At 36.3% G+C, this 24,364-nt stretch overlaps 2 protein-coding genes and 1 long non-coding RNA gene across 3 annotated transcripts in view; 1 reads left to right on the forward strand and 2 right to left on the reverse strand.

Moving 5' to 3' along the window:
* Positions 1–7,537, forward strand: part of LOC139730116 (rabphilin-3A-like) — a 66,393-nt gene extending 58,856 nt beyond the window's left edge. The window contains exons 10-16 of the mRNA XM_071641019.1: positions 368–522; positions 1,759–1,868; positions 2,656–2,782; positions 3,703–3,857; positions 4,295–4,376; positions 5,054–5,150; positions 6,142–7,537. Coding sequence (XP_071497120.1) covers positions 368–522; positions 1,759–1,868; positions 2,656–2,782; positions 3,703–3,857; positions 4,295–4,376; positions 5,054–5,150; positions 6,142–6,269 — 854 coding nt within the window. The 3' untranslated portion in view covers positions 6,270–7,537. The remainder of the gene's footprint in view (positions 1–367; positions 523–1,758; positions 1,869–2,655; positions 2,783–3,702; positions 3,858–4,294; positions 4,377–5,053; positions 5,151–6,141) is intronic.
* Positions 7,538–14,895: 7,358 nt separating this feature from the next.
* Positions 14,896–19,690, reverse strand: LOC139730123 (uncharacterized). Its single transcript, XM_071641026.1, has 7 exons — positions 19,397–19,690; positions 19,074–19,121; positions 18,455–18,571; positions 17,173–17,368; positions 16,251–16,503; positions 15,783–15,927; positions 14,896–15,072 (listed from the first exon to the last, which is right to left on the reverse strand). The coding sequence occupies exons 1-7, from the start codon at positions 19,589–19,591 to the stop codon at positions 14,896–14,898; spliced, it is 1,131 nt and encodes a 376-aa protein (XP_071497127.1). The 5' UTR covers positions 19,592–19,690.
* Positions 19,691–20,608: 918 nt separating this feature from the next.
* LOC139730117 (uncharacterized) lies at positions 20,609–24,364 on the reverse strand. The gene is made up of 3 exons (XR_011710909.1): positions 24,288–24,364; positions 21,213–21,518; positions 20,609–20,865 (listed from the first exon to the last, which is right to left on the reverse strand). It is a non-coding gene; the product is annotated as an uncharacterized lncRNA (long non-coding RNA).

Below are 24,364 nucleotides of genomic sequence, written 5' to 3' on the forward strand. Positions count from 1 at the left end.
CTGAGGAGATGGAGGCTAACTTGACCTGAGAATCACATCTACCCTAATGGATGTGTATGGGTACCATATCCTTCTATGAAAGATTTACACATTACATTGACAAGTCATGGGTGTTTGTGAAACAGCTGTTGTATGGGACATTATTTACAGCTAGTGGTTGGTGCGGAGACCCATTTCTGTACCTGAACATTCCATAACTAAAATACTTGGATCACCTAATAAAACGTAATAATTGAAATCTGCATCAGAAATACATGGTTTCAAACAAGGTCTTTGGTAAGTGTGAAAGCTCTCTGTATACATGCTAACTATATAACAGTTCATGCTCTTGACTAACCTTATCACTGTATTCTACCCACTAACCAAGGCTCTCTGGGCACTCTAGAGTTCTCAGTCCTCTATGATGGCATTAACAATGCACTCCACTGCACCGTCATTAAGGCTCGTGGTCTGAAGGCCATGGATTCTAACGGCCTCTCAGACCCTTATGTCAAGCTCCACTTGTTACCGGGAGCAACGAAGGTAATCATCATCATTTTGCGGATGGACTGAGAGTTGTTGAACCAGAACTAGAAGTAATGTTTGAATGAATGATTAAGAATTGTCTCCAAGATCAGTTGAATTGAACCTAGGATTGATCTTGCGGCTTTATAGTGAAACAGGCACCAGGAACTTCTTCCATAGATTCAGTTTTTACAGATTTTTTTTTTTTTTTTGAGGCAAACAGAAAGGCGAGTGTGTATATTGAGAGAGCTATCTCTAGAGGATACCATATATTTATTAAGAATGTATTTGTCTTTTTGAAATCTTTTTAAAATTCTGCACATTATTTTCTCTCTATGCTCTCAATGTGTTTATTTGTCACGCATTAATCTATAACATATCATTTCACTTAACTCGGGAGTCTAATCTTCATTATCCATTTTGTTTCCATTTGAAAGTAGGATCGTGGGGATAATATATTTGGTGAATCTGCCTCACAGCTATGCTTCAGGTGTTTTCTAATAGTTTTTGCAATGTATGCCAGTCTTTCCATTATAAGAAGTATCGTAATGAGAGACAACTTGAATGTGTATTGCAACACACAAAGGTAGGCTGGGAAGTCTTCATGGTTAAATGCCAAGGGTAGTGGTCAAATGCAAATTTTCTTGGACTGGTTACATTTACTCATACTCTGTATGAGGAGAAACTTATTATGCATGACAACAGTTTACTGCCATAATCTTGAGTTTAAGTTGTCTCACACTTAGAGTCAAAGGTCATGAGATGAGGTACAGTGTAAGTACTGATAAGATGTATTCATTATGTTTGATACAGAAATGACATCATTACGAAGGTACACAGCACAGGTGACTATTTTCTTTTCTGCTTGTTTAGAAAGTGACCTCCAATCCAGCCTCTAGTATCAGTTTAGGCATATTATTTGTTTTCTTGTAAGAATGCGGTTGACCTCATACAGGACCAACTCATTCCAAGCATAGTTAGGTCCATTGCTATGAGTAAATGTTGGATACAGTATGGAATATGTTGGTATCATTGTGGACCATATGATGCTGTGTGCTCCAATACCTTCAGCTATCAGATCAAAATTCAGGTCAGTGAAATAAGGAATAAATACTATATTAACAAGCAAGTACCAGTAATCTGTTTTGCATACCAGGGTCCATTTGCTATATTTCTATGAAGTACCATATAAGCAGATGATGACCTATGAATAATTTCTTTTGGATGCCTCCTTCTTGACGTCCCCTCTTGCAGTCCACGAAGCTACGTACCAAGACCGTTGCCAAGACTCTGAATCCAGATTTCAACGAGACGTTGACCTACTATGGGGTCACGGAGGATGACCTTTCAAGAAAAACACTCAGGTGTGCTTCGTGTTGTTGTTGTTGTTGTTCCTGTCTTGACATTAGACAAAATTTATTTAGTTTGAAATTGAGCAAGTTGGGCACGCATTCCTCTGACATCTGTTGGTGTATATGATTGTTTTATAGATTAAATTATCTACCTGTAGGCTGCATTACAGGCATGTCAGCTCCTGGTGTAAGTTTGATGTAGAATGTTATGTTTTTTTCTATTTTTTATGGCGACATAAAATGTTCTGAAATGTGCTGTTTTGTAATTCAGGTTTTGTTGGAATTGAACACTGACACTTATTGAAATTATTAGCACTCTTGCAGAATCATTAGTGATGTTTGACAGTCCTGAGTACTCATCTACTACTCATCATTTTGTTAATAATTTTACAGATCCTTGGGAAAAATTGGTTGTGGGTTAGACGAGGCTGTTACCTACACTTTGTGCCAAACCACGAATTGCAGGTTTAGAGTGTACTTAATCAAAGCAAAATCAAGAGTTCTGGATGTTTATTTAATGTGGCATGCATTCTGTTGAAACACCACATGTGTATTGGAGTTTGCTTTCTGCAATCGAATTGTGTGTTTCCCCAACTGTCTCTCTGCACACTTGCATGATGTTTTTACCAAATATTTAATGTTGCCAATTTGATTGCTGCATTTCTTTTTTTTTAAGTGTTCTTCTTTTTCAAAATGCAGAGCTTTATGCAGACTAATCTAGCTATTAGCAGACCATGTTGATATGTGGAAAGTGTATTTTGAATCAACTTGTAAATCATGTCTTCCTTTGGTGTCCAAGATTGTCGGTGCTGGACGAGGATCGGTTCGGACACAATGACTTCATCGGGGAATACCGGCTGCCTCTGAGGAAGCTCACACCATACCAGACCAAGTCGCTCAGTGTCTACCTGGAGAAACCACTTCCTGTAAGGTCACAGGTCATAGGTTGTGTGTGCATAATATGAGTTATTAATCCTCCAATCTTTACTTCACTCTATGTGTTTGACACATTAAATTGGGTGTTGATTCACTATATGTACCATGCATTTGTAAAGAAACAATTTCAAAGGCCAAGTGTGAAAGTGGTAGAGCTACATATTATTTGATGATAAGTTTTGGATCTGCTAAAGAATCCATCACCCAATAATCTACTTGTCTGATTTCTTTAATTGTTTTAAATCAATCTGTGACATGACATTAACTGCCTATTGTGATTCAGTTGAGAAGACCACAAGCTATCAGTCACAAGGTCCATGGTTCAATCCCCTGGCTGCAGGGGTTGTGCCCCTAGGCCATGACACTTTATCCCCATTGCTTTTAATAGTCCTTCGGAAGTGACCTAAAGCCATTGGTCCCATGGTTGTTTGCATACAAGCATTCATCACTTTTCTAGTGGCCACATAAAACAAAGTCAAACACTCAATTTTAATTCAATTCAATGAATATCTGATGTGTCTTTATAGAGTCATATATATCCATGAGACATTGCTCAAAGATGGAGAGCTCAACTGCGGTGACATTAATGTCTTCCTAGTCATGATATAACTTTCATTTTGGTGTGAAAATGCCATGTGGGTTAAAAACACCTCACTGTATGGGTGAATTTTGCTACAACAACAAACTTGTGAGAAGAACATTTTCTTCTGCCGAAACTGAAGTTTGTTTTGCAGTATGTTGATGATAGTATATTGATTTACTTTATGATAAAAAGGGGAAAAAATGATTTCTAGTGACAATCATCATCATCATCATCATCATTCTCTCATTGGAAGTGCGCTACAGAAATCCAAAAGACCACACCTCTTTTGATGATCACAACTATTTCTTGATTTGTTTTTCATTCTAGCTGGAGAAGGATGATGAGCTTGCTGGTGAGAGGGGCAAACTCCTCATCGGTCTGAAGTACATCAATGTCCGGCAGACACTGGTGGTCAGCATCATCCGGGGGGCGGGGCTGGCTGCCATGGACTCTAACGGCTACTCAGACCCCTATGTCAAAGTGTGAGTATTAGAGCTGAAACATAGTCCTCCGATTCTCATATCATCAGCTGAGAACCAGAAGGGCGCTACCACGTTCTAAGAATTGAGCATTTTAAACAATCAATTCTTGAAATAAAGTTTCTTTAATCAAAAGTGGGTAGATTTATAGGCATGGTTCGAAATATAGGGTAAAGTAGTGCCCTTGTAGTTTTAATTTCTTACATTCTACTGAAAATGAAAATAATTTGAAATTGACACCATATTGTAGAGAAGGTCGAGCTCTACAACATGATACCGATAAACAATACCAAAAAAAAAAACTGCATAAGGCCCTTGTAGTTCTCAACCAACAATATTGTTTTCCTTTGCTTTTAATCATAATCATGGTAGGTGTTGTACCTAAGAAAGATGGAGCTGTAGGAACTGAAATTTCAATCAACACCTTTATTTTTTGACAGGTATCTGAAACCTGATGCAGGAAAACGCACCAAGCACAAGACGGCGGTGAAGAAGAGGACGTTGAACCCTGAGTTCAATGAGGTGGGATATTTTTTGTTATGTGGGCAGTAATCAGAGAAAAAAAAAATGAAGAGGGATCACCAGAACATATTGAATAGCAAAAATGCAGGGAAATATTGTAAAGTTGGCAAAGGGCACTGAAGTGATAATGAGTCATAAAGATACTACAACTATAGGCCTACTGGTGATAAGGTTGAGAGAGAATCCCATAGTGCTTCATGGTAGGCCCTACTGTTAGCCAGAAACCAGGATAATTGCTCATTATGCTGTGCCACAGTGTTCAAAACCTTGCGATGCATGGCATGATTTTATGTGGAAAAAGAAAAACTTGTTCAACGATGTGCAAGAGGGAAAATGGATAGGACATACATAGAATATTTCCTAGTCCCAAGACAGAACCTCTCTAGAGCCTCTATAGTTATATGCCCTCTATTCCATGGGTCAAACATTTGAAATATTTAGTCTGAAACAAGTTATATGTTAAAGGTATTTGCAATCAGATATAGTTTTTCACATTAAATTGCTCGACCACTGCACAGGACAAAAGTGCAATGCTTTCCTTTTATGCAAAACACTCAAACATACCAAAAACAAGCATAGAGATAATTGTTTCATGTTTATATTTTGTGCCATCCATAGTAAGAACTCACTTGTCTTTTTGTAACAATATACATGTACAAACCATATTCAACATACAGGAGTTTTACTATGAAGTGAAACACAATGAACTGGCTAAGAAGACCCTTGAGATCACAGTGTGGGACAAAGACCTCGGCAAGGCAAATGATTATATCGGTGAGTGGGACTATGAAATACTTGCACACACTGCCAGTGATAAGAAATATTAACAGTGTGCAGACCAAAGTCTTGTGTTACTCTTGGTTTTGTTGAGAGCTCAAGTTCCATGCTGTCATGCACTCTTGTATCAGCAAATATGAAATATTTTTGTTGTTCACTCTCTAAAGTCACACATTGTTGATGCACTGATTGGATAATTTTGTGTGTCTTCAAAATGTTCTGATTTGTTTCAATGCATCTATTTGTGATTTTGCTTTGATTTGTCTGACAAAGCTAGTGTGTGATTTTGTTTTTAGAAAAGTTCATGAGTAAAATGAAAATCAACACTGATTATCTGCGAAATTCTATCCCAATATAAACCTGAATTGCCTTTGTACCTCAACATTTGTTCTATCATATTTGTTTTCTTAACAATGGTTTATTCAGAATTGTTGGCAAAGAAGGGCTTAAATTCGATAACTAACTTGCTTTGATTTGATGATGGTGAGGTTGCATATTTCTGTACATTGCCTACAATCTTAGTCTTAGTCCAATTCACTGGTTTAGTGCATATATAGGCTCTGATTGATGTACCCAGGAAAAATTGGGTCAAGCATGGTAGCTGGCTTGAGCTTAAAACTACTATTTTAAGTGATATACATGTACCACAGCCATGTATTGTTACTTATTAAAAGGAAAAAAAAACGGGCTTTGTTGAAGATAATTAGCCCCAAAAGTCTTGCAACAAGGATTAAATTTTGCCTTAGATCAAAATAAGCTTATCCAATAGTTTGGGTCACCATAGGCAGCTGCTGCCATTGGAAACCATTTTACTAGTCACCTGGTTGCAAGGATAACACTGCAAACATTTCTGGGTACTTTAGTCAGAAAATACAAAGTGCATTTGCTTACCAAAGAGTAAATGACATACGCCTGCCCTTTAATGAGTTCTGTCATGTTTCAAGTCCTTTTAAAACAGTTTCTCTTTTTTTTATTCAAATCACCACAGGAGGCGTGCAGCTGGGAATCAACAGCAAAGGAGAGAGACTCCGCCACTGGTTTGAGACCCTCAAGGGAGTCGACAAGAAGTATGAACGGTGGCACACTCTCTCAGACGAAATCTTCTCAGAAGATTAGAGAGGGAAAAAACTTTTTTTCTCACAGAGAAACAAAAGAAATAGTGTTAGTTAACTCTATTCAATGTTCTAAAGAAAAATCCTGGTATGTGAAATATTTATATGAATGTTCAAGCACTCATGTTTATGAAATAGGATACTTATATCAGAAGCATCTTCATTTATGTGAAGGTGTAATATTTCCTCCTTGTCAAAGCATGCTATAGGTAAATATCAGTGCAATCTAACAATCACAGGCATTTCAGTGAAACTCTTGAGGACAAATATGTTATCATCTAAAGATACAAAGTGTCTGTAGATACATCAAAATATGCTGGATAGTGCTATCTACAACTTGTACCAGATAGTAAAAATTTTTGACGTGCTATCTTGTGGCATTTTCAACCCAGCATTAACAATCAACACATTCAGCGTCACATTATGTCTACATTCCATTTCGAATTGTGCTACAGATATATCTGCTTAAAATACATTATGACAATCTCTGCACCCACTCTCAAACCAAGAAATCCCAGAGTGCGCCAATTTGACTTACATATTTTGAGTATGATGACTGCAGTACAGACTCAGTCATTAGGTCTACAATGTCAGCATGAGTCTCGTTGCTCTCAGCTGAATTTCAGCACATCCCAGCAGACAATACCAGAGTACTGTAAAACGAGGAATGTTCGCGTGCATCTTAATTTCGTGAATTTCGCGAGTGCCAAGATTCGTGAAATCAAAATTCACGCAAAAATTCTCGTCTACACTATATGCATTGAATGCCAGTGGCATTTCGCGAAAATTTCATGCCACAAAAAAAGCCATCGGCTCCAATTCGCGAAAAATTCATGCCGCGAATATATCATGTTTTACAGTATGTCAGATACTTAGCTTCCCTTTTCAATATTGTTTCATTGCTTGAAGGGTGGTCACTTAGTTCTACATCTGAAGATATCGGTATTTGCTGCACCAACCAACGTTCTCAATATTCGGTTTCATCTCCTAAAAAAACAACAACCACATATTTTATCTTTTTTAGTTTTTATTGGATTATTCATTGTATCATTTTCCAAGATTTATTGGTCAGATGACTCGTAAAGTCACAAAGAGCACATTAAGCTATCAAATCGATCTTGTTTAGGTTCAGGCTGCAATTAATGATGCTATGCCTCATAAAATGGTATTTCTGTATGTAATGAAGGATGGGTGAGTAAGGAAAGCAGTCTATTGTAGCCAGTAAGACTTTCCACAGGATGTTATCAGTCCAGTGATATATGTTTTTTTTTTTTCTTCAGCTGTAGGAATTCCATAAAACATTGCCAAACTTTGAAGTCATGAAATGCTAAATGAAAATGATGGAAGAAAAAGCTGAAAACAGGAGATGACATACAAGTAATATTTTGCTATTGTGGCCAGTAAGACTTTCCACAGGATGTTGTCAGTCCTGTGATGTTTGTTTGTTTGTTTTTTCTTCAGCTGTAGGAATTCCATAAAACATTGCCAAACTTTGAAGTCATGAAATGCTAAATGAAAATGATGGAAGAAAAAAACTGAAAACAGGAGATGACATACAAGTAATATTTTGCTATTGTGGCCAGTAAGACTTTCCACAGGATGTTGTCAGTCCTGTGATGTATGTTGTTTTGTTTTTCTTCAGCTGTAGGAATTCCATAAAACATTGCCAAACTATGAAGTCATGAAATGCTAAATGAAAATGATGGAAGAAAAAACTGACAACAGGAGATGACATACAGGTAATATTTTGCTATTGTGGCCAGTAAGACTTTCCACAGGATGTTGTCAGTCCTGTGATGTATGTTTGTTTGTTTTCTTCAGCAGTAGGAATTCCATAAAACATTGCCAAACTTTGAAGTCATGAAATGCTAAATGAAAATGATGGAAGAAAAAACTGACAACAGGAGATGACATACAAGTAATATTTTGCATAAGTTATGAAGGAAAGCAGTCAAACCTATTTAATGGACAGCTCTTCTGTTAAAAACTCTCACAATTAATTCAGATGGTCAAGTTTGGTTTGTTTGACTGATTGCAGCAGCAGAACTGCTAAACATGCACTGACAAGTCATATTACCAGAGGCATTAATTAACCAGAGCAGTTCAGAGCAAAGTTAGTTCGGAGTTAAATCAAAGCCAAAATCCCCTGGAAGTTTTAGTCACCAAGTACGAATGTACATATCTCTCATGCTGTTTGTCATAAATTCTCCTTATGAATACAAACATTCATAGATATCTGTAATATTACATTACTGAGTGATATCAGCCTCTGTTCTCTTGTAGACAGAGATAATTCATTGATTAATATATTATATATATTAATATATATCATATATAATTAATTATTATATACATATATATATATATATATATATATATATATATATATATATTTAAATAGTCTGGGTAATGAACAACAATCTATGCTTTCTCATACTTCATTGTTTATATTTGAATAGGAATGATGCAGACTTTGAATTTTATCTTCTCATTCTATGGTATTTGTAAGGTGTAATCTATATAATTTATTTTTCATCGATAGGAATGCATCAAATGAATTATTTATTTTGAAGAGAGAACTAGTCCAGCAATTCAGTTCAGTTAAAACCAATTCAAATTGCCATTTCCCATAGCATCCCATGCAGAAATTTTTAACATTTGAAAAAATTCTTAATTGGTCAATTTAGTTTTGTCCCATTTCCTCATGTCCAGACTTTTGTTTATTTAGGGAGGGTGTGATCAATCAACATTTTATTTTCATCTGTATACCAATTTCTATGGCATGAAATTTGACACAAAAAATACCAGAGCACAGATTTTCCAGATATTCTTATGTTTACTCTCATATGTATTTGCAATGCTTCTGTAGAACACCAATTTCCATATCTGATGTAAGCAAACATGTCTGACTTACATTATCACTATATGCGAGAAGGCAAAAATAGTCTAAACATTTCATGAAATGTGTTGAATTGAATTGATGTCTTGATTATTTTGCATCCTCTTTTGATAGATACAGGTGTAGGTGCCAATTTGTTTTGAAAATTACATGATATGAGTGATTTATTTCTTATACCTGTTTTTATCTCAATAATTCTTATATACACTCTTATATTCTTATATTTCATTCATTTCATTTAAAAACATAATTATTTGATTCATCAATATTTGATTTATTGATTCATTAATAAGTTTTTATGGAGGTACATTGAACAAATGCTTTGCTGAAAACATGCTAAATTCATGCTGTGAAAAATCACCTGAGGGAAACACTAAATTTTGTTGATTGAATTGTGATAGACATATTTTGATATGGGACTTGATTTGATACAATTGAAATGTGGAAGTAAGAGTATGTATATCTATTTGGTAATTCATTCATTTATTCTTTCACTTATTGATTAATTGATTAAGTGATTAATGAAGCAAATAATTCATTCATTACAGGTACTTTTTGTGCCTCCGCCACAAAGTGGTGGTGGAAGCATTATTTGATTCTGCAGCTTCATTGGTTTAGGAAAGGACAAAAATGTATATTGCATTATTATAGTGAGTATATGGTGGAAATAAGTATATGAAATTCTAGCAATTTACTACAAAGACGGAGATAGGAGTACTATTCATGAACATTGTGCATTTAGATAAATGACATTCAATTAAATTTGGGGATTTTCTGAACCTAAACCTAGGCACATGAGCACTATATACATGATTACACACACACACACACTGGTTGTCTCAATATTTCAACTTTTACATTTGATTTTCAGAGCAGAAAGAAGTGAAGGGATTGAAATTTACACATCACAATGCTGAATAATCATGGCTTATTAGGTATTCAATAAAAGCCAAGGGGATGCATGTGCTTGATTAATTTATTGTGTTCAGTCATACTCTGAAACTTACCTTAAGTGTCAAAACAGAGAGGCACTTTCAAGTTTGACTTTCAGAGGATGGAAATTGACTGAAATCAAAACAGCCATTACCCATAAAGCATCGCTCTTCACAGTGGAATTTCAATTTCAATTTCAATTTATTTTCATTTTTCTCAAGAAAATATACAAAAAATACAGTTATACAGCTCAAGAGTTCCAAAGTATAGATTAGGTAAAACCTTCACCTGAATATACAATTGTCTCAATGTGGAAATAAACACAAAGTTCTGTTTACAGTAGTATTAAACTGTATTAGAAGCATGAGAGTTCACAGTCAATCGCCAATAACATTACAGTGAAATTCTTTCAGAAACTGTAGGTTATACTGTGGTATGGTTAATGGGTTTTTTTTTCCCAAAACACCTGGAAATAGAGAAAGAAAGCTCATAACCACAACCCATGACTCTGTGATACTTCACTTGATATATGGTATTTTCCATATCAGCAGGTTGTTAGTTACTATGTATATGGTTATTGATAACTTATGGCATATGTTCCACCCAGTTAGTTAATTATATTAGTGAAACCCTTTTTGTTGTTCAATCACAGAAAAGTAGTTTAAAAATGTAGGTTTTTATAGGTGTTGAGGCATAGGCTATATCGCACATGTGTATAGTTTAGATGTTACAGAGTACTGGGTACCCATATTCTTTCTCTCACATGTATATAACACCATGCATGTAGACACAAATGTAACATTTTAGTGTAAATTTTCTATAACAAAAAAAAAATGCTGCCATTTGGCATCGGTATGCTAATGTTGCCAAATTAATGTATAATTTGTTTGAGCACATACCGGTAATCAGAAAATATTTGTAATTATGTAAGGCAGTTTGCCCTTAAATGAAGAAAAGAAATGAAGCTGCTCTAAGCTTAGTGTTTGTATTTCACAAAGATGCAAATATTAATTTCTAGCAGAATGTGTGCTTTATCAGAAATTGTAATCATTATATTTGATTGAATGATTATACATTTATCCCATTAAAGGAGGGAAATATTCTACTTGATTAATTGATTGTGGAAATCCAAGATGGGAAATACATAAATAATGCCTATGATACAGTGCTATGTCATGTAACGATGACTTTTACATTTTCTTTTCAGTTTCTTTTCAGTTCATCAAAGAAAATTACAGTATAAATGCATTATAGTCAAAACTGATGCCAAACACTAAAAATTACAGGTTTTCTTCTTGTCAACCTTTTGCTTAAAACAAAACAAACCAAAGGCTTTCATAAATTTATTCCCACAGGTCATGTGTGTATGAAGAGCAAAGGGTGCAGATTTAAGTTGGTTGAGTTGAATATTCATACTCAGTATTTGAAGCCCATCTCCAAACAAATCAAGTTTTAAAAGCTCACATGCAAAAGTCAACCTGTAAGTTGAAATTCCAATTAAATAATAATAATAGTAATAATGATAACTTCTGGGTTTTTTCCAAATCCTGTTTTTTTTTATTGATTATGATGAGTGGCATTGCAGGATTTCTAGTTGTCCAATATGAAGATATATATTATACTGATGGATAAGACTATAGCATTATAGAGCTCAAATCAAGGAGCTTGTACTTAATTGCTGTAATAAGTACATTTGATGCAAGTGAAAAAGGATGTAAAATTCAAATTTTGATCACAAAGCTTTGGCTCTCTGCTTTATATGCAACTATACAGAACACTAAAACTGTTGTACACTGCCTTCGGTTCCTTCAAAGCCTGCTGCTGATGATGGTAGGATTGCGCACACACAGTACAACAACCTGCACTGCAGTTATACCCTACACTACACTACACTACACTTCACTGCACTACATTAAACTACACTACACTACACTGCACTGCACTGTACTACACTACACTGCACTACACTACACTACACTACACTACACTACACAACACAACACTACACTACACTACACTACACTGCACTACACTACACTACACTACACTACACTACACTACACTACACTACACTACACTACACTACACTACACTACACTACACAGTTCAGAAGCTCTCTTGTCTAGTTTGCTCCTGCATTCTTGTTGAAGATGGACAAATAATCATTACTTGTCAGGCATTCTCTCAATAATTGTATTCTACTTGAAAACTAAAATGGAAATACCTTTTGGTGGAATATGCTGGGTTCACAAAATATTTTTAGTGGTTCAGAAAAAAAAAGTGTGATAGTATTACAGTGTATAGTGATATGAAAATACAAGTCATATACACACCTGATATAGACTCTGAAAGCTAACAAAAACAATATCTGTTAGTGGCCTGTAAAGCCTTCAGAAAACATGTTTTGATTTTCCAACAGATCTTAATTGTGTCATAGTGATTGAAGGATACAAATCATACACTGGCACTCTTGTATGATATTTGTTTAAAGACTGGTGAGCATTTGTCAATGTGTACACGTACAGATTCATGTGGGATAATAAAGCCGACTTCCAATGCTTGTGTAGAGCTGTTGAGGCTAGTTCACTCTCCTACTTTAATGCATGGTCGAAACTGTATCAATGGTGTTTTAGTGTCAACTCAGTTCCACTATGATGCATATTTTAGCGTATTAGTGTATTAAAAGTTTAGAATGTTAATCTGTCTCCCCTATTGAAATAACGAGTCTACAATAACCAGTTTATTATTACTTATAGGCAGCTACACTATTGAAATGTTATCTACCGCAAAGCAAGAGGTCTGTTGCGTACTTTGTTCCATCTGCAAATTTTAACAGTGGATTGTATATTCTACAAAACATGCAGTATACTTATGTGTGTATCTCTTTGATGCAATATGTGCTCATTTCCATTGTATACCTGCATTCAATGTGACTGAAATGTAGTAAGAAAAACACTTTATATGAAAATTAACATTCCTATGTGCTAACACTGTGGCAAATCAGTATCTGTTGGTGACATATTGTGGGAAAAATGTAAATAACTAGATATAGGTGCAAAATATACTATAGGAAATTCTCACCTGAATTTGTATCTTTGTGAAAGGAAAATGGAAAAAATGAAGCAAAAAAAAATATCATATTAAATATTCATTTCATGTGCCTTGATGCCACACAAGGGTGTCCAACCTGTGATGTATAGCTATTAGATACTTGCACTTTCTGTGTACATATGATAATTTCATGTCTGGGGCAGTAGTAAACTTCACAATAGAAAGCTCCAAAATGCTACCCTCTAAATCTGGTGCATGGCATCATGTATGTGAGTGTGTGTGTGTGTGTGCATGTGTGAGTATGAGTGTGACTATAGTATGCAGCAACATGCTCTGCGGTCTTTTTTTAATCACTGGAAATCTGATACATTTTAGTCACAATAAGTCATAGAATTGTGACACATGACCCCGCCCTAATCGTGATACAGAATGTGTATTTCCATGTGAAAAAGTGAGAAGCTTTCCAAGTTGGTGTGTAGTCCAGACGATTTCCAATGAGTGCATCTTTCTGTAGTGGAAAGTAGAGATATCGTTGTGTAAATGTGCCCCAGGTTACCTTCTATATTGCTGAATTCTGTTAGGTACTGCCACTCTTCTCTGTTCGTGTAAGCAGTTTTTTACCCATATGAAAATCTGGTTAGTATGATTAATTGCCCTGATGGTAGCATTGTTACAGTAAAAGCAGTAACATAGTCGATATATTGTACTATTGTGTCTGTAAGACGTACTCCAGCTTCATTTGCCTGCATAATATTAGTCATTATCCATGTGATCAAGCACAGTTAGTAGTTGTTACTTGTTGTGAATGAAAGCACCAAATATCACATTAGCATGTATCGTGCAGCAGTGTATGATAGCAGAGGGGTTAAACAAATGGAGGCCACTTTAGGTGATCAGCGTGTGCTTAACCCATTGATAACAGGTTGGTCACCCTTGCACTCCGTTACATAGGTGGTGTTCCTCTCTTTGTGATGTGATCTCTTGTATGATACAATATAGAAGTCTTCTGTATAATATGATCCACACTATATATAAAATAGTCTATATGGAAAAATAAATCTAACTCTGAATGTCATATGAGAATCACATAGATTAAAGCTAGGTACAAAGACAATAGCTGTGCTCTTGTTAGCATTTTGTGCTCAAATATTTATAATAAAAGAACCAAACAGGTGTATGTACTGAACATTTCTGAGTGGATTTTTGTTCTTTCCTTTCCCCCTGGGCATTCTTTACTTTGTGAGAGTGTGGCAAGTTTGAATGTTATCGAATATATCCTATGACCCTTACTGTGTTTATCAATAGCATAAGGGTGAGTTAAGCCCAACCCCACACACACATACACAGTTGTGTATGCAGTCAAGCAGTTATATGGCATTGAGTTTGATTGAATATCGTATCATTATGTACATTCCATGATGAAGCCCCAATCGACTCTAGTACAATGTTGCACATGTATGTCAATTATGTACCAGTACTCATCAAGAAAGGATCAATTCTTGCACGATGCAAGCACCACAACCGCAGAAATACCAGCAAATACTTTGGTGACGTTAATTTATTGTTAGTTACCTCCATACCAAGGTAATTAAAAGCAAAACTGACAGGAGCCAGAAATTGTGAACCATAATCATCATGGGTAAAAGGATAGATGTTTCACATGTGATATACTCTTGACAATCATGTGATAGATATACTCATCCCAACAACTTTAAGAGCCATTCTTTGGCAGGTGGCACACAGCCAGTCAATGGCTCGCAGAGTAACACTCGTAGACTGTCTTGGGGGAGACAAAGCGTACCTCTGCTCCAGTAACCTTGGCACCGAGGTGACCCGCCCCACCCTCAGTATCAGTCCCCCTGCCCCGGTCGGAGAAGCGGATGAAACGTAACCCTGGCTGGTAGTCCTCAAAGCAGTAGAAGATCTGGGTTGGGTACAAATGAGGCTTACACACATCATATTCTTCCTATATGTATTTGAATGTATAAGTATACATAATATTCATCTTTGTATCAACATACATAAAAAAATCCATACAGATATTTACATGATATATTATATAATGTATATATTTACCTACATGTATATAACTATTGCATATACAATTTACCAAGCAACATCAGCAATACCCTATCTAATTTCTCAGCTATAAAGAAAAAGATTGTCTGCCAAGGTCATATTGCAACCACAGTCTCCATGCACTTTTAACTATGTGATATTTCCTCACTACTGACCACTCCAGCTTGAAGCATTTTCCCACTCACTGGCCAGTTGGACCTCTATACATCCTCGCAACTAGTAAGCACTGCAGAGGTCAGTTGCCAAATTTCATTGTAATTACCATAAACTACAGGTGACACTTTGCTAATTGTTTATATAACATAATAATAGAAATAATAATATTCAGTTCTTAGAATGCATAATACCATAAGATAGTCTGTATATGTGTACAAAATTAATGAAAACAAAATCTATCACATATTTCTCTATTCAAACATGTAATCAACAATTATCAAAAAGGTGAGTTTTTAACACAGATTTGATATAGAGCATATAATTAATTTCACAATAGAACAAAAATTAAGGATAGAACATAAGACTTGCAGCACTGGGAGTAGAACAGAGCATACTCACCCGCCTCCACCTCCACTCTCCAGCCTTTGTGGACAGGGTTCCAGACTGACGGCTATCGATCAGGGAATTTCCCTCTGGGGAGGGATTGCGCAAGAGCTCTGCGGACATCTGGTATTCTGTGCCACAGTCAAACTGGCCAGCGTACCTACATGATGACCAGACAAGATTTTTGATACAATTTGGAACAAATTTGCAAGTCGTTTTTGTTTCAAAGTCATGAAATTTTTCTTTTATAATTCCCTTTCAAGAAAGGTTACCAAACTTTTAACATGTCAAAACAGATTTTCATAATTTCATGGCATCATCATCTCCTTTATATTTCTTGGGTTCCAATGGATAACCTGTGTTGAAGGTCAGCATGTAAAATGTTGAAATCTTCAATTAAGGCTTTACACAGGATCTATCACGTTCCAAATTATGCAATTGGGTGAATCAGTAAACTTGTTTTCATTAGTCTGGAACACTCACCATGTGGAGACGAAGATTGGAGGCTGGACCTCGTCCAAGAAGTCCTCCGTGAATCCCTCGGCCAAGAGGTCAATGACCTGCTCCCGAGCGCACCACTCCGAGGACGTGCAGAAGAATGTTTCGCCTCTCCCCTCTGTCTGCTCCAGCTGCGAAGGGACGTAAGTCTCATCCTCGCTTTTCTTCCCCACCGTCCAGCCTTCCCCACCATTAGCAGTCACTACCCAGTTCTGCATTTCCTGATTTCCATGGCTATCTAAAAGACACAAAAGTTACCATGGCAACCTAACAAGACATCTACACACAGTGAGAGATTATTGGATAGAGATGCAGTGCTTGCAGCAAGCAGCCTAACCTGTGCTTAATTGCTGAAATGGTCACTTTATGTAGTGATATGGTAATATTACTATTGTGTAGTAACATATATGTTTTATAAGCAGTGTGGAGAGGAAAAGGTTGTGTTTGATGCATGCTTTAATTGAGAACACCCATAAAGTTGTACAGTTTCATATCACTAACACTCTAATGAAATGTGTTGAATATGGAACTTCACGGCATCAAAGATTGACCACTGCCAGAGACTATAAAATATCCTTATGCCACCTTGAGACTGCAAAACCTGGATTGTTGCTATATCTGTAATGGTGCATCCAAGTACAGAGGGTCCATCTACGTTTAGAAAATCTTAAATTTTCTCCTCAGTGGATGGAGTTTGTCCAAAGATCATTAAAATAGACTCATTCTAGACAGCTCTGAAATGCTAATACATCTGCCTTCACGCCACATTGAGCAATTGCATGCAATTATTTAACATTATACAATATATGTAAGCCTACAGTGACGTCATAATGCATCTTTTGTTCTGAGCTGTAACACAACATCAAACATGATAATGCCAGAAGTATCAGATCTGCAGCATGCTAACCTTGAGCGCTGCCATTTTTGATCAGGTTTCTGTGAGTAAATGGGTGGTCAAACGCTGAACTTGGCCACTCTTGCAATTTCAGGGTGGGTGCTCGCTTCCGGCCAGCGTTCCGTTTCCTGCCCCTTTTCGCTGTCTTGCCTCTTGGTTGAAGGCACTTGGTATCAGGTACATCATCCTCTTTCAGAAGGGCCATAACCTGTTTGAGGCAAGAGAGTGATAATGATCCAATCAATGGACTAAATCATGTAATCCACATGATTATTTTAGGTAAATTCCAATTTTATTCAGATCAAGGTTCCATGACATTTTCTCCCGCGACAATTGCTCACAGGAAGAATTTGCATGCTAAGCCAAACTTAAATTGTATCCAAAAACATAACCCTAATCCTGATCCTAATTCTCACATCAATTCCGAAAACCCTACCCCTAAACCTAAACACTTAAGTCTTTGGAGAAGATAATACCGGAGCAAAAGTCGCTGGAGGAAATGTTGTGTCACTCAGATCAAGTCAGTTAGATTCAATGGGACTTTGTTTAAAACATTCATTTCCATCAGACTAGTCAATATCCAATAGAGCAATGTTTGAATGCATTCATTAATTATATTGAGTTGAAATGAACTAATGTAGCTTTGCTTAAAGATAGAAAGTTGGAGTTTGTCTAATCACTTCATTCTGTTCTCCTTGATTTGAAAACCATAGGAGCTATCAAACACATGAAAGATCTATACAGCCTCTTTGCATGTTGAAGATATTTTTTTTTGCATGCTTTCCCTTGCACATTTCTGTGTCAGTTCCAAAAATCATAATGCTTCCAGTGACACTTTGTGGCGGAGGCATAAAAATATCTTAATTTCAGAGAAGATGAAATTAGCCTACTGCCTTCTTCCATGACTGAATGTCATTATCATTCGAAATGAAAACAAAACCGTGCATGTTTGCAGCTCCCGGAGCTGATGTTCCGGGCTGATGTTTCGACAGCTTTGCAGACATGTAATCATTTGAAACCTGTTATGGAACCTTGGTATTTTGTGGATTTTGAGACTGAATCTGAACAAGTATATGTGATTCTCACAAATGATGCAAAAGAACTCGAAGCAAAAACAAGTTTTGGTGCATGTGACTTAAATCTCAAATAGTGATCATATCTTCATACAACTTCTCGAAGGAGAGCTGCATGCAACTCTGTTTAATATGTCAAGCATAACAAACAATACAGGTAAAGCACAATATCTCATTAACTTTTATGACAGTTGTGCTGGACATGATTAATGTGTTCTCACCTGGCCTCCGGCCACACGATACATTTGGCAATCGTGTATTGAGCACACGCTTTTTTGCCCAAACCAGACTCTGACATAGCGAATTCCAGGTCCATAGTCTTTGATGTAACACCAGATCTACTTTCTCAGTGCAAAAAGAAAGTACAATAGTCGAGGTCTTCAATAAGTGTGACTGAAGCATAGATCCAAAGAAAGGGGGTCATTTTCATTATAAGATACAAATTTGTACCATTGGGTATATAGTAATAATCTATTAACAGAGTGATGAATACTCTTGATGGATTATGTGGCATCTGTTTGTCCTGAGAAAAAAAAAATATTGAGTTTTGGTTATTGCCATATGATTGCTGGTAAATAGTTCTTTGGATCATAATAAAGAGGAAAGTAAAAAGCATGTATGTATCCATTTGAAGTGGACTTCAGACTTTTTCATTATAGCAACATCAACATTACTTTACAAGGAAATATCAACCATATACATGTATGTATGCATAGCACAGATTATATAATACATATCATCATGAAACATCAATATCCTCCAAAAGGAAATTGTTACAATAAGCTATAGTGCAAGAATGTTCACAGAAAGTTATTTTATAGGCTAGTATTATACGTGTACCTGTTCCCATCTATTGTTACAGTATGGTCTTTCAACGTTCTGATGTGGCTGCAAGAAAAAACAACAACAATAAGATATGCGGTGAATATAACATATACATGCAAACATACATGCCCATGCATATACCTACATACCAATCTACACATTATGTTTGTTCATTGTATTGTACTTCATGCACGCAGACTAACTGAACAAAGTCATTATAAATGAGATCGTTCAAAAAATCAATATCACGAGTGCGCAAGAACAATAACAGCTGCTGACATGTTGCAATACCAAAACAATTATATATCATATTTCTTTGTTTTTGTTTTTGTTTTTACCTTTGTCCATTCCACCATGCCAGTGGTTTGGTCAGGACGCCAAGGTATGTCGTAAGTTGCACTGAAAGGTTGGAGACAATCTATTTCCTTCATCAATGCAACCTTTGATGCGAACAAACCCAGGCAGCTGTCTGCGCATCTGCACTCGACCCTACATCCAAACAGATATACAAACCCAGACCACCAGAAGAGCATAAAATTTCTTAATATTCTGAAGTGCAAATTTGTTATTGTTCATATTATAGTTACACACATTCTAAAAGGCAGTGTATCACAAAACTTGGATTTTTGCAATTGTCGCTTTTCTAGTATCTTTGGTAGGCCTACCAGATAATAATCCTGAGGTCCGTGCTTCAAATTCTCAGTCTAGCTGTTTAATACACTTCGGCACACAATTCCATTAAGTTTAAATCAGTGGTTGTTTCTTTTGTTATGATTTTCCACCAGTTATAACAGGTGCATTTCCCAGCAATATAATCTAGTAAAGGTTCACATGAAGTGATATTATTTAACATTGTTTACATAATCATTTTACAAACATGGAATAGAAAGCATTATTATCGGCATGTACTACAAATACTAAAAATGAGGTGGCAAATTCAATGAAAGAAAGTAATGTTTTTGGTGACTAACTTCATTATACTGATGTCCTTTCTCACACGCACTTCCTTCATGGCTGCAAGATATCAAACTGAGAGCGGACTACAGCAAAGTGTGATTGATAACTTTTCTATAATTGACCAATCAGAAGAGAGTACCACGTAGACTCGATGCCTGATTCGTTTTGATGAGCAATTCACATCTAAGTCACGTGGAACTGATACAGATTATACTGTTTGTTGTTGGCTTTTTTTTTATGAATATCACTTAATATAACAATTGATTTGAAGAGAAAAAGAACATGTTAACTCAAGCAAAGGATACAGGCCCCATGTCATATTAACTATTTCTTCTGTACAATCAATAGTATCTTTGCAATCAATGATAATTACCACAGCAATGGTTTTCCATAGCCAATCAAAGCTAAGAAATCTCTGACGGTTACTATTATTGAAGAGTTGCCATTATTGTAGAATAACTGTATTGCAGGAATTTTAGCCGTGTTGAAATTTTCGTGCATTTCGCGCAACAAGAAACTAGCGGAAAACAAAAGCAGGTGAATAATTTTGCTTGTCAAATATTACCATAGTTTTCATGGAACATGACCCATACTTCTTATTTTTCTGTTTTTCGCCTCAGTACATTAAAATGATAACACTATGTGATTTACCATAGTGAGAAAAAGATGACTGGTTGAACTTCATCAAGGATCTGCTCAGTCAGTCCTTCGGCTAAAAGGTCAACAAACTGTTCCGAGCTGCCCCACCGACAGTACCTGTCTGGATCGTACTCCCATCTTACGTCACCTTTGAGCTCTTCGGGCATTGAGGAGGCTTCCGTCCTACCCCCATATTTTCTCCATCCGCCGACTTTTGGAGGGCAAGGGCAACGGAAAATAGAAGTACATAATAACAAAATCGATTATTTGTAGACAATAAACGAGTGAGATCTTATGTGTCGAGTCCCTCAAATTATACATCTATTGCCTTGCCCCTATTGCCAAATTTCTAAAGAATTTCCCGTCTTTATACATCCATCCCGGTCTATTCCTGTGAACATATTTTTGTAAACAGTATTCCTGAATAATATGTGGCCTGAATAAATAGATTTTATTGTAAATACAGTCATACCTCACACGCTCCCAGTGATATATGTATGATTTTCCTTCAAAAAATTTCAGATACAAATAGAGGCCATATTAAAATGTTGTACTTACTATTGCTGTTGTAGGTGTGGAGGAGGTTTCTGTTAAAAGGGTGTTCTGTCTTCCCAACTCTTGGTAGCCCTTTGTGTGCGGGGGTATACTGGAGTGTGTTACTGAGACGGACAACATTCAGCTGGTATCTCTCTTCTTCTCTCAGTGAAGCGACATCCGGGTCTGGTAAATCCTTCCTCTGTCCCCGGAAAAGAGTACCGGACTCCGGAGTGGTTCGTTTGGTTACTTTATGTTTGCTGCTGGCTGTGGTCGCTTTGGAAGTGGTAGCTCTTTTCTTCTTGGCTTTACCCATGACAAGGTGATAATCTTGCCATAAAGACAAACGGGAGAAAACTAGCTGATTACTGTACCACATGGGCTGTATGGACTCCCCCCCCCCCCAACACACACACACACACTTTTTTCGGCTCCTCAAAAAAAGAACGGGGAAAAATTTACAAGATCCATGAATTTCCAAATGTTTCGTCATCAGATTCTTCCCGTGTAAGGGGAAGGGGTTCGAACCATTGACCTTGACTTCCCCCCCCCCCCCCCCCACAGACTCCACCCTGAAAAACGTTAAGCAGCCCCTGTACCGTGTATCTATTAGAAAGAAAGATAATAATTATAAAAAATTAAAAATAAATAACGCACGTAATATCGCAGTTGCCGGCTTGTTGAATACTGAGTAAATGCCTGCATGAGGAAATTACCTTGGAGGAAATTTCTGCCCCTTTTTTTCTTTTATAACTTCACTCTTTTGTTAACAATTAAGGCCTGGTGTAGCGCTATGGACTATTCAGTTAATTAGATGAACATCGTGTATTATTTAAATGAAAATATTAAAGCATAATGGACCACATCCATCATAAGTATCATTTTCTTAATAACATTGCGACCTGTGCACGTAATAGGGCTGGGTTTTTTTCTTCGTATAGCTTTACCCCCATAAGGGGGAATTATCCAGCAATCACAACTAGTTTTAAAATAAACTGTATTCAATACCGGATGACCTTTAAATTCGTTTCGTCTATACTTATCGAGGCTAAAATGAAGCAGCCGGTTCCTTGTACTCCTATAAAATTATATAATTTTCGGACTAACTTGCCTTCGGAATAATGAACCATAGTTAATTTTCGAACTACACTCAGCAAAAAAAGAAAGTAAACACTTTTTCAAGTTCATATTTCTCATAGAATATTTGGCTAAAAGTTAATGTATTATATACCATATTGAAGGTTATTTAATTGGCTATCAGCCTAGTAGGTCAATAAAGTGGAAAACTTTACGCATAAGTGAACACCTTTGTTTTTCTCTTCCAAGGCACAAAAGCAAAAATTGCAAAAATGAACAAGTTGTCATTCATGCGCAAGTGCTCCTCCATATAACAATAAGAACAAAAGACAAATTTAGCACAATAAGAACAAAAGACAAATTTAGCACAATTAGATACATGAATTGAGTTACAAAAATGAACCTTTGATCTCTGAAATATCTTTGAAGCCCAAAATATCAATAAAGGCAAAAAATAAGGGAGAAAAATTAAGAATCTTGGGTCAAGCCCAAACTCAAATGAAATAAGAGACGAAGCAATGTTAATAAAAATGGTAGAAATTTCAATTTATTTTCAAATTAGGAGAATTGTGAATAATATTTGGTTGGTAAATCTATCTTTTGAATCCTTGACTTACTATATAAACAGAGTAAAATAAAGAAATTCTGTTTATTTAATCATCTCTATGTCATTACTCCCTATGTCGTTTGAAGTTTAAGCTGACAGGAAATTCTTATTTTCCCCCTTTAGTTTCCCATTTTGATTTTGTTTGAGGTTATAAAGAAATAAAGAGAACAAAAACTTGTTGATGCTATTTCATTAATGTCTCTCAATGTGTTAAACTGGCTTTTTGTTGTCATTGTTATCTTGAAGGGCATTGCCAAATGAAAGACAACTTGTCAAATTTTGCAATTTTTACTTTCGTGTCTTGGCAGGCAAAATGAATGTGTTCACTCATGCGTAAAATTTCCTTTTGTGTGAACATACTAACTTGATAGCCAATTAAATTACCTTTAATATGGTATATAATAAATTGATTTTCATCAAAATCTTCTATGAAAAATATGATCTTGAAAAAGTGTTTACTTTCTGTTTTTGTTGAGTGTATATACTTAACGTTCTAAATAAAGAATCACATTATATTTTTTGAACATTCACAATAAAGAACCTTATTAAATTTATATTCGCATTAACGATAGGCTTCGGAATAACGCCACAAACACAAATGTTCGGATCATAACAAATCCTACTTTGTTTTCATACTACATTGTATAACGAATATCTATACAGGTATACAGGCGAACATAATAACAACGTACCCGAAAACCTTGTGTCAACTGACTTTCTTTCTCTTGATTATGACGACCAGCTATACATGCAATTATTCTGCCGTACAGTTATTAATCACCTGTAAAATTTACTATTTTGTTTTGCCTAGCTAGGTCACACCAAAATGTTTTCTTCTCGATGTCAATTTCGATTTCGACATCTGAAAAACACACGTTTCCCATGCGTTTCTAAAGGCCTACTCTTTTAATTGGAGCGTCTTACAGGGGACGTCTAGTATACTAGTAGCTCGTAATATCATGCGACATCGATATAGTGAACTCGCAGCTATCGAACAGGCAACCAATGTCATATTTCGATGCCTTCTAGAAGTGTCTTCTAGATAGTAGTTGCGAACACTGAGTCTTCTTTCGATTGAATCCTCTGCAATCACGATGTCACTTCTGTACACGGTTCGATGCCAGTTCGAGGTGAGGAAAGGACTGAAGCGGGAAATACGAAATTTTTAACGCGTCCAAAATTTGCTCGGGCCTTTGCGTTGTCAATCCATATTCCCCCTCCCAAAATGCATGGGAAACACAACGTAGCGACTTCGACGCTCGCTTACACCAGATTGATGTACATACGCTTAACAGTACAGCAGAGCTCGTTTCTCCAGGTTTCGCATCAAAATGGAAACACATGCGTCAGCATATCGGTGTATAACAGAACTATAAGTACTAAAAGTGCAAAATGTAACAGCAAAAGTCACTCACAATATTGGTGGCAGAATCCAGCAGTAAACGATGGGAAAAGATCGCGGGCGCATTGGCCTACCTTATCCACGTTTACT

This window comes from Diadema antillarum, unplaced genomic scaffold, assembly GCF_040938485.1.
Source record: "Diadema antillarum isolate AM-2024a unplaced genomic scaffold, OU_Dant_1.0 seq00000292_RagTag, whole genome shotgun sequence".
Taxonomy (NCBI): Eukaryota; Metazoa; Echinodermata; class Echinoidea; order Diadematoida; family Diadematidae; genus Diadema; species Diadema antillarum.

Excerpts from the sequence above, each read along its gene's own strand:
- LOC139730123 (XM_071641026.1), bottom strand. The coding sequence starts at position 19,591 with ATGCTCTTCTGGTGGTCTGGGTTTGTATATCTGTTTGGATGTAGGGTC. Across the intron at positions 18,572-19,073 it reads GTAACAATAGATGGGAACAG|ATCTGGTGTTACATCAAAGA; the intron begins GTACACGTATAA and ends CTGAGAAAGTAG. Across the intron at positions 16,504-17,172 it reads CAAAAATGGCAGCGCTCAAG|ATAGCCATGGAAATCAGGAA; the intron begins GTTAGCATGCTG and ends TGTGTCTTTTAG.